The sequence below is a fragment of the Lissotriton vulgaris genome, chromosome 8 (genome assembly GCF_964263255.1).
Source record: "Lissotriton vulgaris chromosome 8, aLisVul1.2, whole genome shotgun sequence".
Classification (NCBI taxonomy): Eukaryota; Metazoa; Chordata; class Amphibia; order Caudata; family Salamandridae; genus Lissotriton; species Lissotriton vulgaris.
Genome location: NC_141696.1, coordinates 223,132,115 through 223,148,365, shown reverse-complemented (window position 1 = coordinate 223,148,365; position 16,251 = coordinate 223,132,115). Strand labels below are relative to the sequence as shown.

At 46.3% G+C, this 16,251-nt stretch overlaps 1 protein-coding gene across 4 annotated transcripts in view; it reads left to right on the top strand.

Annotated features, from left to right (window-relative positions):
- SYNJ1 (synaptojanin 1) overlaps nt 1-16,251 on the top strand; it is a 668,969-nt gene that overhangs the window by 323,049 nt on the left and 329,669 nt on the right. For 3 of the 4 annotated variants that reach the window (XM_086933998.1, XM_086933997.1, XM_086934000.1), the window contains exons 13-14: nt 3,830-3,853; nt 12,869-13,060. In XM_086933998.1, the coding sequence (XP_086790124.1) occupies nt 3,830-3,853; nt 12,869-13,060 (216 nt within the window). The remainder of the gene's footprint in view (nt 1-3,829; nt 3,854-12,868; nt 13,061-16,251) is intronic. The other variant, XM_086933999.1, reaches the window with a different exon arrangement.

Sequence of the window (16,251 nt, the reverse complement as noted above, 5' to 3'; positions counted from 1 at the left end):
CCAAGTAGCTGTTGCATTCATGCTGCAATGAAATGTTCATGTCACCTCCAAGTGTCTGAAGGAAGGACTTCTATAAGACTAAGGTTACAAGAGTCCATATTAGAGCTACTTGTGTGTTTTTCATGCTTTTTGTTCTTTATGGCTGAAAAGTACTCTGCATTCTTTAGGTAGCCTCGTTTAGAGAAGTGCAGAATGCAGCAAATGCATCCTTCTGAATATTAGAAATATTATGCATGCTTTAAATACTGCAGTCTCAAAGCCCACCGTCTTCCCATGATGTTTAAATGATGGCTACTCCTTCTCATGCCGCTCAGAGGCCTCACATTCACTTTACATGTGTACAGCATGCCAGTCTAAATCTAAGTCTTATGGCGACCTAGGGATTGCCACCTCTGTGATGGAAGGCTTGCGTCATGTAGGGTTAGGGTTTAGGGCATAAAGATCGAAAATTACCAGAAACAGAGTGGACATCCTGCTGCAAAGACGGTATGACATTTTATTATCTTCCTCCCTCCATCATCTTTGCTACCCACACAGGGACTGCAGCTCCTCTTGATATCAAGTGGATAATAAACGTGTATCTTTTCCTCAATAATACCGTTCAGACCCCTCTAAACATGTTTTACGCTTAATGCTTTCTCTTCATACAGACGCATTGGCATCTTGTGCACACCAATAATCCGCAAATTGCAAGTATTAGAAGAGGCCATGATCCTCCCATCTTGAAGCTTTTGCAGACACCTGTTGTGGGTCGGAATCAACTTCAAGGTTTTAAAATTCAAAATACCACTGGCAAATGCCTCACCAGGAAACAAAATCCTCTCCACGCCCTAGACAAAGGCCTTTGTTGTGGCAACAACTTCTCTGAATCTCGATATGAGAATCCAGAAACACTTTACAGTCGAAACACCAAAACTATAACCCAACAGCTAATGCATGATCGGGTCCTGCATTTTTAAGTGCAAGACAAATCCCATTAGAAACAGCAATTTTAACTCGGCACCACATTTTAATGACCTGCTTTTTGTATGATTTAGTTTACTGCTCATGCATAACAAGTTACATTAATAAGTCGTTCAGTCCTCCATGTTCTAGGAATTATACCACTGGAGAGTTACAGTCCCGCTACTGGTTCCCATCAGGCAGACTGCTGAGATGGAACATGTTCCAGGGACCTGTTTCATCCAAATTTGAACAAAACCATTTGCGTATTTTATTGTGAGGCCACCAAAACACCTTCTTCCCTTGATAACCAAAGTTTGTTGTTCCGTATTGTAATAGAGATGTCTAGTGAGAAGCAGAATCCATCTCCCACCACTTTAGGCCCTCTTGAAAAACACCAATCTGTTCTTTAAACTTTTTAGGCAAGAGGGGTTGAACTTTGTTGTATACTGCTGTCAGTGATTTTCACAATTAACTGTTTCTTGTATAATGGTTTACCTGGCCTAAAAACAGAAGAATGTCTTTGTCTGAAATGGCCTAAGAATAAAGTCTAATTTCAAATTCAACGCTCTTCTTCTAAATTGAATTAGTTGTTTTCAATGGATTTGGAAGGCATTCATAACCTTTTTTGAACAGCTTGTTAAGAGTAATATTGTTTTATTTATTTTGGGTAAATGCCAATAGTGTGATTCACTAATTTCCAGTGTCTCGTCCACACTACCCAGTTAATTGTGCTGTGGCTTCCGTCTTCAGAAGTTCGGAAATGCAGGTTTTAATGTATTGCCCAACCTCCCTTACTAGCTGAGATCGTTAACAACAGTATGCCATTCAAACTGAAGCAAAGAAAATCCTCTAACTAATGGTACTCAAAAGTCTTGCACGAGGAGATGAAATCTCTTGGGTCCAATGAATGCATCTGGCATCAGTGCACCTCTCAGTAAAGTCTCAAATTATTTTGCACTGCTCATAAATAGTACAAGAACTTTATCTTCGGGGCAAAGTCAAACATCTTGAAACCTGATATAATTTCCTTCCTATAATCCTCCGCCTTACTTTACCATTCCTCCCCTCCTCCCAATCCCTCACCCCCAGGTTGGGACAAGCTGATCAACTTCCTCACAATATGGGAGGTTACAGAATACTTACCCGTTTGATTAAGTCACCCCAAAAAAGCTGGGTGCAGAACCAAAGGATCTAAAGACCGTCTGCCCTTAACTAACCTAGCAAAACCATAAATAGTTGTGTAGCATCCCATCTTGAGAACTTCATCACCACATATTACCTTCTTGACAAGTCACTCGTGATACGTTTAGAGCGTGCTGCAACACAGAGAATGCAGTTCTCTAAATTGTAAACAATCATCATGGACAAAGGTGACTCCTGTCTTTTATTTCCCCTTAACCTCTTGGTTGCTCATGACGAGCTGAGCTCGTCATGAGCCACGGTGCTCCGGTGCTCATGACGAGCTCAGCTCGTCATGAGCATGCGGACGCTGTGCCCGCCCCCCTCACCCCCCCCCCCCCCCCCCCCCCAGCACAGCGGGGGATTAACCCCGCAGCGAAGGGGTTAATCTTTTTAGCAGCCCTTGACATGGTCAGTCATGTTTCTCTCTAAAAACTGTGAAAGAACAGATGGGCCTGAGTGGAACAGTTCTGATGTGGTTCTCAACCTATTATAGCAACTGTTCGCAGCTAATAAAAATATAAAACTTTTTTCCCTTTCCACCCCTCTTCCCGAAGGATTTCCTCAAGGCTATGTCCTATTTTCCACTCTCTTTAACATCTACATTGAACCAATGGGCATACTCCTAAGAAGTTCCAACATCTCTTACCATGTGTGCCCTATTGATACCCTGGGGCCGTATTATGCATAGGTCGCACAGTCCTGGTCTGTGCCACGGCGCACTTTTAAATGGGTTTGCCGGCCACAGAACTGGTCAGTGTGCTCATTTCCAAAGAATGCGCTTCCCTGAGGACAATGAATTCGTGAAAGGCAAACTGGCTGTATTAAACAGCAGATACATCTTTCAAAGTGCAGACGGAAACTGGCCCACTTTTGAAAGTGGGGCAGAAATACCTCCGCAGGTGGGTGCAGTGTCTGACCGCACCCACCTGCAGGGGAATGTCTTCGGGGCAGGGGGTGTCCATGGGTCCTCTTTTTCACCTTCATGGTGGTTCCCATCTGGGGCTCAGTGACTCTGCACCACCTCCTTGTGGAATGCAGTCAGTGCGTGTCCCGACTGTCTCTTTGCCTCTGCACCCGCGTCATTAATACGGCTTGGGTGTAGAAGTAAAGTGTTTCCCTCTGATGGGTATGTACCACCCAGTATTAAATCCCACAAAAATTGAGTTCCTCCTGATTGCACCTTCTCACTGCTGCATTCCAGTCCAAACAACTGAAAACCCTCCACACCGGTGACTGGAAACCATCCATAGTTGAATGTGCCATATCTCTGAGGTTTATTCTGGGTACAAATCTGAACCTCCAGGCTCACATGAACTCCTTAGCTAAAACTGCGAGAACTAATACATTTGCTTCAGGGAATTAGACCTTTAATTGCAGAGGCTGACTTCAAATCCTTGATTCAGTGTATGGTTGACTATGTATGGTTGACTCCGGTAACTCACAAGCCTGCTATGTCTATGCTGATGTCTTAGACCTTCCTATCGAAGCCAGCAATCTGTAGCCTGATGACGTTTGCATTTACTTTCACTGCTAATGTACTTTGTATACTATTCTCTTGCTGCTACATATTGTGTCTGACCGATATAGTCTTTGTGTTCCATATATTTATTGTTATTACTTTTTCACCCTCAAATTAAAGAACTTTGATGAACGTGGCTTATTTTCCTAACAATCTTTTCTTTCCTTTTTGCTGCGTGGTTAGTGTCAGAACTGACTTTGCAATCAGGTATGGTAAAATGTACCAGAATTAAGCATCTGACATTAATATTTGTGGGTTGTTGCATAGTAGCCAGAACATATTTTGTTCTTGTTTACAATTGAATATTCTGTAAACATTTATCATTACTGAGACCAAATTTAAAATCACATTCATTAAATTGTACACGTGCATGATTTTTATTTGATTTAAATAAAGTTTAATCATGTCCACAAAATTATTCAAGATAAATGAAAGACATTCCCCCTCATAACTTCATGTTTTTGTGAATGTTTCTATTCATCCATGTTATTGTGGATGGTTCTCTGTATCTCTGGAGCACAGCAGAAGTAATTGCATTCAGGAGGATATCATTCCTGAATGAATCCGTTACCGGTGACGCCAGCAGTAACAATTGAGATCGGCAAATATATTAGCTTTACAGTAGGTTTATTTGTAGTAGAGCAGTTCAGGCTTTAAAGGCAACGTGGAGTATAGAACATTCACAGTTGCAACTGAAGTTACAATAAAACCTTTAGAATTTTCACACTTAAGACAAAATTAAAGATCACTTTCCACTATTAATAATGAGTTGGAAAATTGGAAAATGCGTGTGTGAGAGAGTTGAATTAGGCATAGAGAGTCGTAGCTCGGCCACAGTGCAGCATGCAGTAGTGCGGTAATGTGTCTAGTTACCTGCTACAGTAGGGTGTCGGAAGTGGCACAGTGTTCTCTCCACTGATGCATCTCACTTTTAGGTTTAAAGTATTTTATTGAAGCAGGGTAAGGAAGGAAACAACAGGGCAAGAAAAAGAAAAAACCACAGGCGCCCCCCAATCAAAGCGTACGGTACATTAGATACATCAAAGCAATTCTGACCCCTCAGTAGGCACCATCCGGCATGGAAACACAGCTTGCGCGCCCGTGGTTAAAACAAAAAGAAGGGGGGGGAGGGGGAGAGGGAAGGGGGGGGGGGGGAAAAGGGGAAAAAAAGGGGGGGAAAAGAGGTGGGGAAACAACCCTGCTCCATAACCTACCCAACCAACAAAACCCCCCAACTACTGCACCCCAACCCACCCCCTGTACTGTGCCAAAGACCATCCGCGCTCCCCTCATTGCAACCCTCCGGTTGACTCCGCTACCCAACACCAACTCCGACCAATCAAACAGGCGGATCCGGTGGCGGTGTCAGCCGTAACAGCCTGAGATACCTAGGGCAGGTGATCTCCCTGAACTCAGAACACAACAGGCCATGGAAAGGCGCCCACAGCTCCTCAAAAGCATCCGTATCCCCCAGTGCCACTAAGGACATTTTTTCCATGCCAAGGACATGCCACAATCTATGCAGCCAGCCGACAACAGTGGGGAGCGTGGTAGAGCGCCAGTGTATGAGAATGTTTTGCACCGCTGACCCTAGAGCTATCGCTATCTGTCTACCCCTTCTAGACCTGAGGGGGTACATCAGCCCGTTCGGCAACCCCAGTAAGACATAGGCAGGGAACCGTGGCAGCTCTATCTCAAAACATTTATCCACCTCGCTAAGAACCTCCTCCCAGTAAGAAGCCAAAAGGGGACAATCCCACAGTATGTGTGTAAGCGTGCCAGCTTGACCACAGTTACGCCAGCACGTACCCGGTAGTGACCTATCCATCTCATGTAATTTCTCAGGGGTGCGGTACAAATAGGTCGAAATTTTGGTGAAGGTCTCCGTGAGCCCCGTGTGATAGGCAGAGTGGCGTGAGCGGTAAGAGATATGGTCCCATTCTGTGTGACTCAACACCCGTCCGAGCTCCCGTTCCCAGCGCTCCCGATTGTGAATGTGAAAGGGGGGGGGGGCTGCAACATCTTGTACAAATCGGAGATAAGTTTAGCGTCCGACGTGCGAGTGATTAACCAGCGCTCGTACACCGTGATCTCCCGGTCCGCCGTTTCGCGCACTTGGGGTTGTAGCGCCCAGTGGCGCGCCTGCATATACCTCATGCGCTCCGTCTCAGGGAAGCCGTAGTCCCGCCGTAGGTCCTGGAAGGGGATGACACCCTCTGGGCCATACAGGTGATACAAAGTGCAACAGCGGGCCGCCCGCCAGCGATCGTAAGCGCCAGGCTCAGTTCCCGGGCCGAAGTCCGGATTGCCAATTAGCGGCGTGAAGGGAGAGGGAAAGGTAGTGAATTCATGCCTAATGGCAACCGAGTCCCACGCCCGAAGTGGGACACGCGTCACAAGAGATGCGTAGAGGTTAGGGGGTCGATGAGCCCGCCTCAAGAATGGCACCTCCTGTAGCGTTCTGCCCACAACCGCCTGGTCCTGGAACAGCCAGTGTTTGTCTGACTCCCACCGGCTCCATTCCACCAGATAGCGAAGTTGGGCGGCCTGGAAGTATTTCCGTAAATCTGGTATCCCTAGCCCCCCAGATTCAGGCGCCAGCATAGCGATGTTCCTTTTGATCCGTGGTCTACGGCCCTGCCACACAAACCGTGCAATGGCCGATTGAGTCTCCGCGAGCCACCCTGTGGGGGGCTGGAGCGGCAATGCCCTAAACAGGTATAGCACCTGAGGCAGGAGGGTCATCTTCACTGCGGCCACCCTGCCTAGCAGCGACAACGTGCTCTTATCCCACCGACCCAGTTCCTCTCTAATTTTCGTGCTCAGAGCCGCATAATTGGCCGTGACCATCGCTGGGAGGGAGGGTGCCAACAGGATCCCCAGATACGGAATCCGGTCCCTGGACCAACTCAGAGGGTAAAGCCTCTGCAAATCCACCCTGGTGGCGCTGGCGAGCGAAATGTCGAGGGCAGCTGATTTCCCGAGGTTCACCTTAAAGCCCGCCACCGCGGCGAAGAGGTCCAATTCCGCTATGCAGGCCGGCAGCGACCTCCGTGGGTCATCGAGCGTCAAAATGACGTCATCTGCATATAGGCTAATTGCGTGATGAAATTCGCCCATCTTGACTCCGATGATATCGGGGTTCTGCCGAACCCTTTGAGCAAACGGCTCCATATAAAGAGCAAAGAGCAGCGGGGACAGTGGACATCCTTGTTGTGTACCCCGTTCTATGGGAAAGGGTCGGGAACTACCCCCGTTCACTCGGTCCACCGCGGACGGAAATCGGTAGCAGTTGAAGATCAGGTGTCGGAACTTCTCGCCTATCCCGAACTTGCCCAAGACCTTCTCCAGGTAGGGCCAGTGCACCCTGTCAAAAGCCTTCTCCGCGTCTATGGAAAGGAGCATTCTTTCCCCGGCGATCCTGGAAGCCTTCTCAAGAATATGAGTCACCCTCTTTGTGTTGTCCACCGTCTGCCTGCCGGGCACAAAACCTGCCTGATCCGAGTCGACCATGCCCGGCAGATGTAGTGCCAGGCGCGCTGCCAATATGCTGGTGAACACTTTCAAGTCCGTGTTCAGCTGCGAGATAGGACGGTAGAACCCACAGGCAGTCCGGTCCTTGCCCGGTTTCGGGATCACGGAGACCGTGGCCTGAAGAAATTCGGGGGGAATGGCACCCGGCTCCGAGAATGTGTTGAAGAGGCGGGTCAACAGAGGTGCCAGCTCCTGACAGAAGGTCTTATAAAAGAGAGGGATGAAGCCATCCGGGCCCGGGGCCTTGCCCGGTTTGAGCCGGGAGATCGCCGTGACCACCTCCTCGATACGGATCTCCCGTTCCAAATACTGGGCCTGATCCGGCGTTAACGACGGGAGCGGCACTGACTCCAGATATTCCGCCTCCGCCCGGGTGGAAGGGGGCTCGCCAGTGTAGAGGTCTGCGTAAAAACCACGGAAAACGTCCGCAATTTGCTCGTCTTCCGTGACAGAACCTCCGGCCGGGTTAACCAGCTCCTTCACTCGGTGCTGTTGGTGTTGCACCCTGAGCTTGTTGGCCAGGAGTCGTCCGCATCTGTCGCCACCGGTATAGTACTTGTGCTTCAGACGAAGCATCGCGTACTCCGCCCGGTCCATGTCCAGGGCAGACAAGAGTTTCCTGGCGGCTTTCAGCTGCCTCCAGATTCTGGGGGCTCCCTTCCTAAAATGAACCTGCTCCAGTTCCCGCACCTTCCGGGTAAGCTCGTCCCTTTTAAGCTGTCGATCCCTATTCTCCGCCGAGGAGATAGCGATAAATTCGCCCCGGAGCACAGCCTTGAGGGCCGCCCATTGCGTCGCGCGGGAGGTGTCACCATTATCGTTTACGCGCTGGAAGTCCGCAATGGCCGCGCGAATCTGTTCCACCGTCGACCGTCTGTGCAATAGTGTGTCCCGGAGTCGCCAGACCCCTCTCGGCCGAGCCACCGGGGGTAGATTGAAGGCACCCTCCACCGGCGCATGATCGGAAAGAGAGAGGACCCCCATATCAGCATTCGAGGCTAAAACGAGCATTGGGCCCGACACAAGCAGATGGTCCAGCCGCGCATAGGACTTGTGTGAGTAGTAAGAGTACGCGCGGGTAGTAGGGTGGAGGTGGCGCCACATGTCATGCAAGTCCAGCTCCTCAAGCCGGGTGCGAACCGAGCCCGAAAGCTCTCCCAACTGGTGGCGCCGTTGCACAGACCTGTCTAGAGCCGCGTCGAATACCCGATTCAGATCTCCCCCCAACACTATGTGCCTATCAGAGGTGGATGCCACGTCCTCCAGTGCCCTGTGCAAGAATTGATCCTGACGGTCATTGGGGCCGTAGATAGAGCCGACACTCAGCACCAAGCCTCCCACTCTAATCCTGTATGCCAAAAGCCTCCCTTTCTGTTCCGCCACCTTATGTAAAATCTCCCCCCTGAACTCCTTGGAGAACAGAAGTGCCACCCCTGCCGTTTTGGAAGCGCTGGAGGAGAAAAGCTGCGTGGGGAACTTGGGGGTACGTATTCTGGGACAGTCTTTGGCCAGCAGATGGGTCTCTTGTAGCAAGCAGATATCAGCCTGGGAGTTCTCCAGCAGAATGGTTGGTGGCACCTAGGGTAGATGCCAACTCTCAGCGCACAACCTCTGTTGAAACAAACAAGTTTCTTTGATAGATTCTTTCAAGTGTCATCAAAAAATTAAATCAAGTTCATCATCATGTTCTCCATGTTTAATTCCACTAATTTCTCTTCAGAATCAATGAAATTTCACATCATAGATATATCCAAAATCAAAGTGTATGGATGGGCATCATTTCCCAATGCATTTCGGATACTAGATCCTTCATCAGGGGAATCCTAAAACATAATGAAATAAACTAAGTATGATCCACGACGGCAGAAAAGTATCTACATGAATTACCACTATAGTGAATATCTATTCTAAATAAAGTGCGCAAAATATAAAATGACCCGAATGCACCCGAGGAAAACGTGTTTACCCGTGTTTGAGTGAGAAAATAAAGTTGTAGAATACAAGCAGAATGCCAAATGGTGCGGGGTGAGTTAAACGCTAAAAGAAAGTGACAGCTCGCATACTTATTCGTGCTTCGTGTAAACAAAAGTAAGGTCCGTTATCTCCCCAAGTTTAGACATCAATCACACATGAAAATCAACGTTAAACGGAGTCTGAAACGCACTTACGGTAGACTAGAAGCAAGAACAAGCGTCCTGCTGCATGCGCCCTTCGCTATCAGATTGGGAACCAAGCGTTCCGTGTACGCGGAAGTATAACGAAAGTGGCGAGAAAAATAGAAGAGGGACTATAAGTGTGGCGGCCATATTAGAGTGGTGAATAGAAGTGTGGTGCCCAGTCAATGTATGAAAGGGTGAAAGATGTGAACCGGGTGACATCAAGACGTGATCAACACACTCCCTGTATTTCCAGCTTATAGCTAAACAAAATATAAGTGAAAAATAACATATTAAAAAATGTTCAATGGTGAATACATGATAAATAACACATCAGTTAAAGTAGTTGCTCTACAGATAACATTGAAACTCCATCCGATCGTTGAGACCAGATGGTTTCATGGTTTGAAGGAATTTAATCCAGTGGTTTTCACGCTGCAGTAAAAAATTGTTGTTGTCTCTGTCGTCTCGCTTGTTAACCACTTCTACAGCAGCGAACCTCAGCTGACTGATGTTGTGTCTACTTTCCTTGAAATGTAGTGCCAGGTTCGATTTGATGTTGGCTGTTCTTATATTGCTCTTGTGTTCATTTATTCTCACTTTCAATTTACGTGTGGTTTTGCCAGTGTACATCAGCCCACAAGGGCATTTGATGATGTATATAACATTTTCAGTGTCACAAGTAGCATTCAATTTTAATTTCACGTCTGTGCCCTTCATGGGGTGTTTTAACACGGGGCCTTTGATCATATTGTTGCAGTTCTGACAATTCAAACAAGGTTGATTTCCTTTGTAGTTGATGTTTGGTGTAGATTTGGGGTTTTTTATAAGCTCCTTTAGATTATTTCCTCTTTTGTAGGCGAATAAGGGTTGTTCACTAAAGATTCCATTGAAGTCCTGTTCTCGGCTGATGATTGGCCAGTGTTTCAAGATAGCTGTTTTGTAAGCCCTAGAGGCCTCAGAGTATTTAGATACGACTACAGGTCTTCTCTTTTCACTTTTTTGTTGTGTTGCTAGTGCGTCATCCCGTTTGATCCTGTCGCAACGTTCTTTGGCGTGGGCCAAGATGGTTTGAGGATACCCCCTTTTGGCAAAGCGTATCAACATGTTGGAAGCTTGTTCCTCGTATTTGTTGGTGTCAGATGCAATCCGTTTAACACGGAGAAGTTGTGAAAATGGGAGATGATTTTTGAGTGATTTTTGATGGTAAGAATTGTAGTGAAGGGTGTTGTTCTTGTCTGTGTGTTTCCTGTAAAGATCAGTCTCCAAGTGATCTAGAACCCTTGTCACTCGCACATCAAGAAATGTGATGTAATTTTGATTGATTTCATAAGTGAATTGTATACGGTCATTGATGTGATTCAAATCCGTTACTGCTTTGACCAGAGATTCATGATCTCCTTTCCATAACACGAAAATGTCATCAATGTATCGCAAGAATGCCATGGCATGTGTGGTCCAAGGTGTCTGATTCAAGATATGGTTCTCCTCAAAATAAATCATGAATGCGTTGGCATAGACAGGAGCAGCACAATTGCCCATGGAAGTCCCGGAAAACTGTGCATAGCATTGGTCGTTCCAAGAAAAATAACTCTGGTACAGAGTGAAATGCATCAGTTGCATCAAAAAAATTTGGAAGCCATTAGAAAGATCAGAGTGTAGTAGGATGTTTTCCACTGCTTCCATACCAAGATCATGAGGGATGCTCGTGTATAAGGATTTAACGTCAATGGAACACAGATAGATGGTATCGTCTTCATCAAATCGGATGTCAATGATCTTCTGTAAGAAGTGTGTAGTGTCCCTTATGTAGGTCCGAGATTGCTGGATTAGAGGTTGGAGATATCGATCAATGAATTTGCCTGTGTTCTCATGGATGCTGCCACGCGTAGACACGATAGGTCTAAACGGGGGTTGAGTGATGTTTTTATGAACCTTCGGCAGCATATACATGCTTGGAGTACTAGAGTTGACAGGAGTTAGAAATTTTTTAGTTTTGGTGTCTATGGTTCCATTTTCCTCAGCTATGGTGAGGATATTGATCAAGACTTCTCCATATTGTCTAGTTGGGTTGAAGTGGATGGGACCATATGTGTTCGGGAATCATTGAAACGCGCGTGTAGGCGGACAAGGCCCAGCAAGCGAACATGGAGGCCACCTCACAAAACCTCAACGCACAGCAGACGCAGACATCCCTATGGCACAGTACAGTCCCCAGAAAGTGGTACAAAAGGGGGTGGTGATGGACGGTGATGATGTACCGCTTTTGGCCGCCATAAGTGTGGAAGGGTATGCTCAGACGTGAGTCCCTTGCTCACTTTGCCACTGGATTCAATCAAGCCGTGCTGAAGGCGGCTGAAATGCCAGAAACGGTCCTCGGAAGCTTGTTTCCGGTCCAGGGTAGACATGGCTTGGCACTTCATTATTGGCCATATTCTACTGGTTATGTTATTCCACATGGTTTTCTATTGCCTTTTCCCAGATCCTTTTCTGGTTTAGTTGATCTGTTGCATACTGGGGGGTGGGGTTTTGAATGTAATATGCTAGGCTTAGTAATTGTCCTTATGAGGAGGCAAGGCACATTTTGGGCAGAATATACAGAACATTTTTTTATCAAATGTATATCTAATGTTGAAACAAAATGTCAGCTTCCAGCATAGTCCCATTATCCGCATTGAAGGAAGCGAAACAAAGTAATTGCAAACTCAAAATACTAAATGTATATTTTATTTTGTATTGCATGAAATGTTTGCTGTATTGGTAGGGGGTGCGTTTGGTATTTTTAAGTTACTGCTCTCTTAACTTATATGAATATTTGTGTTTGTGTGTGTTGCCACTTGATAAATGTTCTCCCATTCCGTTGTTTTCATGAGCCGATTTGTTGCTTTGTATATGATAGCTTAACTGTCTGTGTTTGTCAATCTGTGTAAATACACCTCCATGCTTGGCTATACAAAACTGAAACCTGTTGGGATTGTCATTCACTGGTTCCTTTTTTTCGTGGTCACTGACCATTTCTTTAGTCTATAGTTGAATGGAAAAGGAATACATTTGTAACTAGTGAGTGACTGTTTTCATTGCCCAATACTCTCATTCTATTGTAAAGCAGTTACTTGCCATTTACTTACGAGGACACACTCGCACTTTTTATTAAATAATACATCTTTTATGTTTATGGCCAATGTGTCAAATGAAGTGTTATTTCATAAAGTAAGACGCAAATTAATATTGTCATATAGTTCTTTCTGCCGTTGCCCTTGCCTTAGGCTAGAAACCATGTCATAGATTATTTGGGTGCCAAAGGGATGATAAAAAGGGAAAACGTTGCTACATGGTAAAGAATTATGGAATTGGAAACTGCAGAGGTGATTGGAATCATGTTAAGCTCAGCTGTTTACTGTAAAAAAAATATATAAAATGCAATCTCTAAAGCTTAATGCACTGTTTGCATGTACAGTGATGCGTTCTTTATAAATTATTCCATGGTTGAAATGACAGGTGCATATATTGAGACATTACTTTTCTTTCATAGCATCTCCAAGAGTATTGAAAAGTATGTGTGAGAATTACTCAAAGTATTCCAAACCCAAAAAACTTCGGGTCTGTGCTGGGACCTGGAATGTCAATGGTGGCAAACAGTTCAGAAGTATTGCATTTAGAAATCAGACACTTACAGACTGGCTACTGGATGCCCCCAAGATAGCTGGAATCCAAGAATTCCAAGGTGAGTTGTTTGAATCAATTTAATTCAATAGAATCTTCAGAAGTCTGAGTGCATAAAAGTATAATGCTGTTTTGTTCTGCTCTCCCTGCTTCCCAACTTTTTGAGAATTCTACTGTTCTTCTAGTCAGTACGGCAAGTGCTCCTGTTCATTTTGTTGTTTATGTATCGAAAGCACTGCTACACAACATTCAGAATCAATTAAGTCAAGTCAAAGTCAAAAAGATCTTTATTTCGGCAAAATGCCATAAAAGCACAAATATATAAAAACATACACAACGCCGAATAACAATTGCACATTGCTTTGGTTGTGTTGAAACTGACTCCGATATAATTAAGGACTACAGAGCTGTTAATAGCAGATATACAATATGCATTCTAACCGAAAAAGCGGATATATCACAGTAATAGATAGCATTAAGTTCAAAGCAGAAACTGGGCATATATACACATAATTAAAATCAATTAAAAAGCCATAGGAATAAATAGTGTTAAAAACAATAAGAACATTAAAAAGTCTAATAATAAGGAGCGACTTTCCATTCCTGTTTTCTTCATGGGAGATGTACAAATTTAAAATTAGCAGCTAACTTATTGCGTGGGGGTCGGCCATCTTTAAGATGGTGGCTCTCCCTCGTCTGCTTTACCAACTGCAGAACCACCCCTATCCTATCACGCCGCAATGGTTCCGCCAGGTTAACTCTGCGCTGGGCCTCTTTCTCTGTTCAGGGGGGGCTGTACACGTGGCCCTTCGCACCTGTTTCCTTTCAACGTACTGTGGTGGCCTAGCATCCTCGGACATCCTATCCTACTATCAAGCGTCCCATTTACTAATACTCAACGAATGGTGGTATGGGGATCGGGGCGACCCGGCGTACGCCCTGGAGCGCTATTTAATGGAGCCAGATACTTTGCACACGATATTGTATTCGGCGGGAAAGAGGAGGAGGCTCCCAGTGGTCACGCAGGTGGTGTTCCAGGTTTGGCGTCGGGCCCTCAGGCGTATGGGATGGTGGAATAGGCTGACCGGGGAGACCCCGCTGTGGCAGAATGGCCGCCTGCCGGCCCTGTCGATTTTGCAGGGATTTCGCGGCTGGGACGCGATAGGGATCTCAGCGCTGGGGCATGTCATGAGGGGCACAACCCTTAAATCCTTTCAGGAACTGAGAGATGAATACGATATGCCGCATACCCAGTTCTTCCGATACCTGCTATTCCGCCACGCTATCTCCCCTGCCCTGGAGGGACTGGACTCCCTGCCAGAGTTCAGTCCGTTAGAAGCCAAGATATTTATGGGAGAATTGATAGAAAAGAAAATATCCTGCATCTACCAGTCACTGGTTACCCACTGTTCCTCCTCCCCAGACGGCTTGCGGTCTACCTGGGAGCGGGATGTTGTAGAAATCGACATGGAGGGAGGCCCTCGCGGCCCCGAGGGAGGCGGCCATAGCCGTACCGCTGCGCTTTATCCCCTTTAAATACCTGCACAGGGCTTACTACACGAGAGAGAGGCTGTGGCGAGCCGGATTGATTGCCTCCCCCGAATGTCTGAGGTGTGGCAGGGAAGTGGGCACGTTCTTTCATACAGTGTGGTCTTGTGGGGCACTGGAGAGGTACTGGAGGCGTGTATGGCACTGCCTGGATGAGGTACTGGGTTGGCGGCTCCCGCTTACGTCGCAGCTGGTCCTCCTGCATGTCCTGGAACAGGTGGGTGGTAACATATACAAAAGACACATATTACTCCTGGATCTTACGGTGGCCAAGAGAGATGTGGCCCACGCCTGGAAGGACCCTAGGGCTCCCCCGATAGAGGTATGGAAACGGGGATTGGACTACTACATGGGGCTGGAGAGTCCAGTGTTTGAAGCCCGCAGCTGCCCTAGAAAGCACTATAAAATCTGGAAGAGGTGGGCGGACTACAGGGGGCTGTGGCTGGAGCCGCCGCCGCGACAGGATGCAACTGAAGACATATTGTCCTGAGAACCAGGGTGAGGGCGCGAGTGTACTATAACGCTTGCATTAACTAATTAGCTTGGATCAAGCTGACCGCCGTGAACAGGGCTAGGGTGGGACCCGGGAGGGGGTGGCGTTCCAGGGTTGGGGGGATATGGGTAGTTTAAAGTAAAACGCTGATCCTGCTTACTGTATTGATTGCTATGTTTTTCTTTCTTATTTTATGCTCACAGCCCCTCCGGTGTTCGGAGTACTGTGGATATCTTGCAATCATATTTGACTTATCAATAAAAATTGGTTCTGAAAAAAAAAAACTTATTGCGTGGGCGCACTTGGAGTTAACCCCGAGCTTTGTTTCTCTATAATAGCTCTATGCCTATGCCACGTTGCAAGCAAGAATCTTGAAGTTGCAAAAACAAACAGTGGGTGTAACTCATATTTTAGTAACCTATAAGCCTCAGTGTGATCTCTTATTCCCATTTTTCTACACAACCTGAGTCCCCATTTAGACCTTGAACTTCTATAAGCAGGGCAAAAAAGAAGAACATGAAGATCGGACTCTTCTGTCAGCATACACCCTGGACAATCCAAATTTAGGCTACCCTTCCATTTATTTGTGAAGGCTCGAAGGGAAGTACACCATGTCTAAATTGCAAAAACAATTTCTTAACTAGAAGTGGTTGGATCATATCGAGCACTGGTTCAAGCTTATATTGCAGTTTGACATCCAGAAACCTAGAGGTCAAAGTGCAAGAGTTAGTGCTCTGCAAGAGCTGTACTAAAGTATATTCTTTAATGGCGAACTGAAGGGATTTTTTTTAAATAGAGCAGCAAGTCTCCTCAGGCATTAACCACATGTGTGGCCTTCCCATTGCATAAAATGTATTGCGAATGGAGGCCAACCAAGGGATATTCCCTGCTCCCAAGATAGACATTCCATCCTTCAGTTCCTCCCTATAGGGTAATAGCTCGGGCGTACTCCACAAGCGGCACCAAAATAAAAGCGGACAGGAGGCAGTTACATCACTAATGGGGCTAATCCCCATATCCATCCTCAATGGGGTTAGTGGTGTACTTTTGGGTAAATTTAAGAGTTGGCGTAAAAAGCTGTTCTCAGTTAAGGATAGAACTTTTGAGGGGAAAAAGCCCCAAAGCTCAGCACCATAAAGTGAGGCTCCCCTAGCCTAGATTTTGTAAATTTCTGCAGGAGGCCCTACCACTTTTTGGGTGCATTTTTTTGT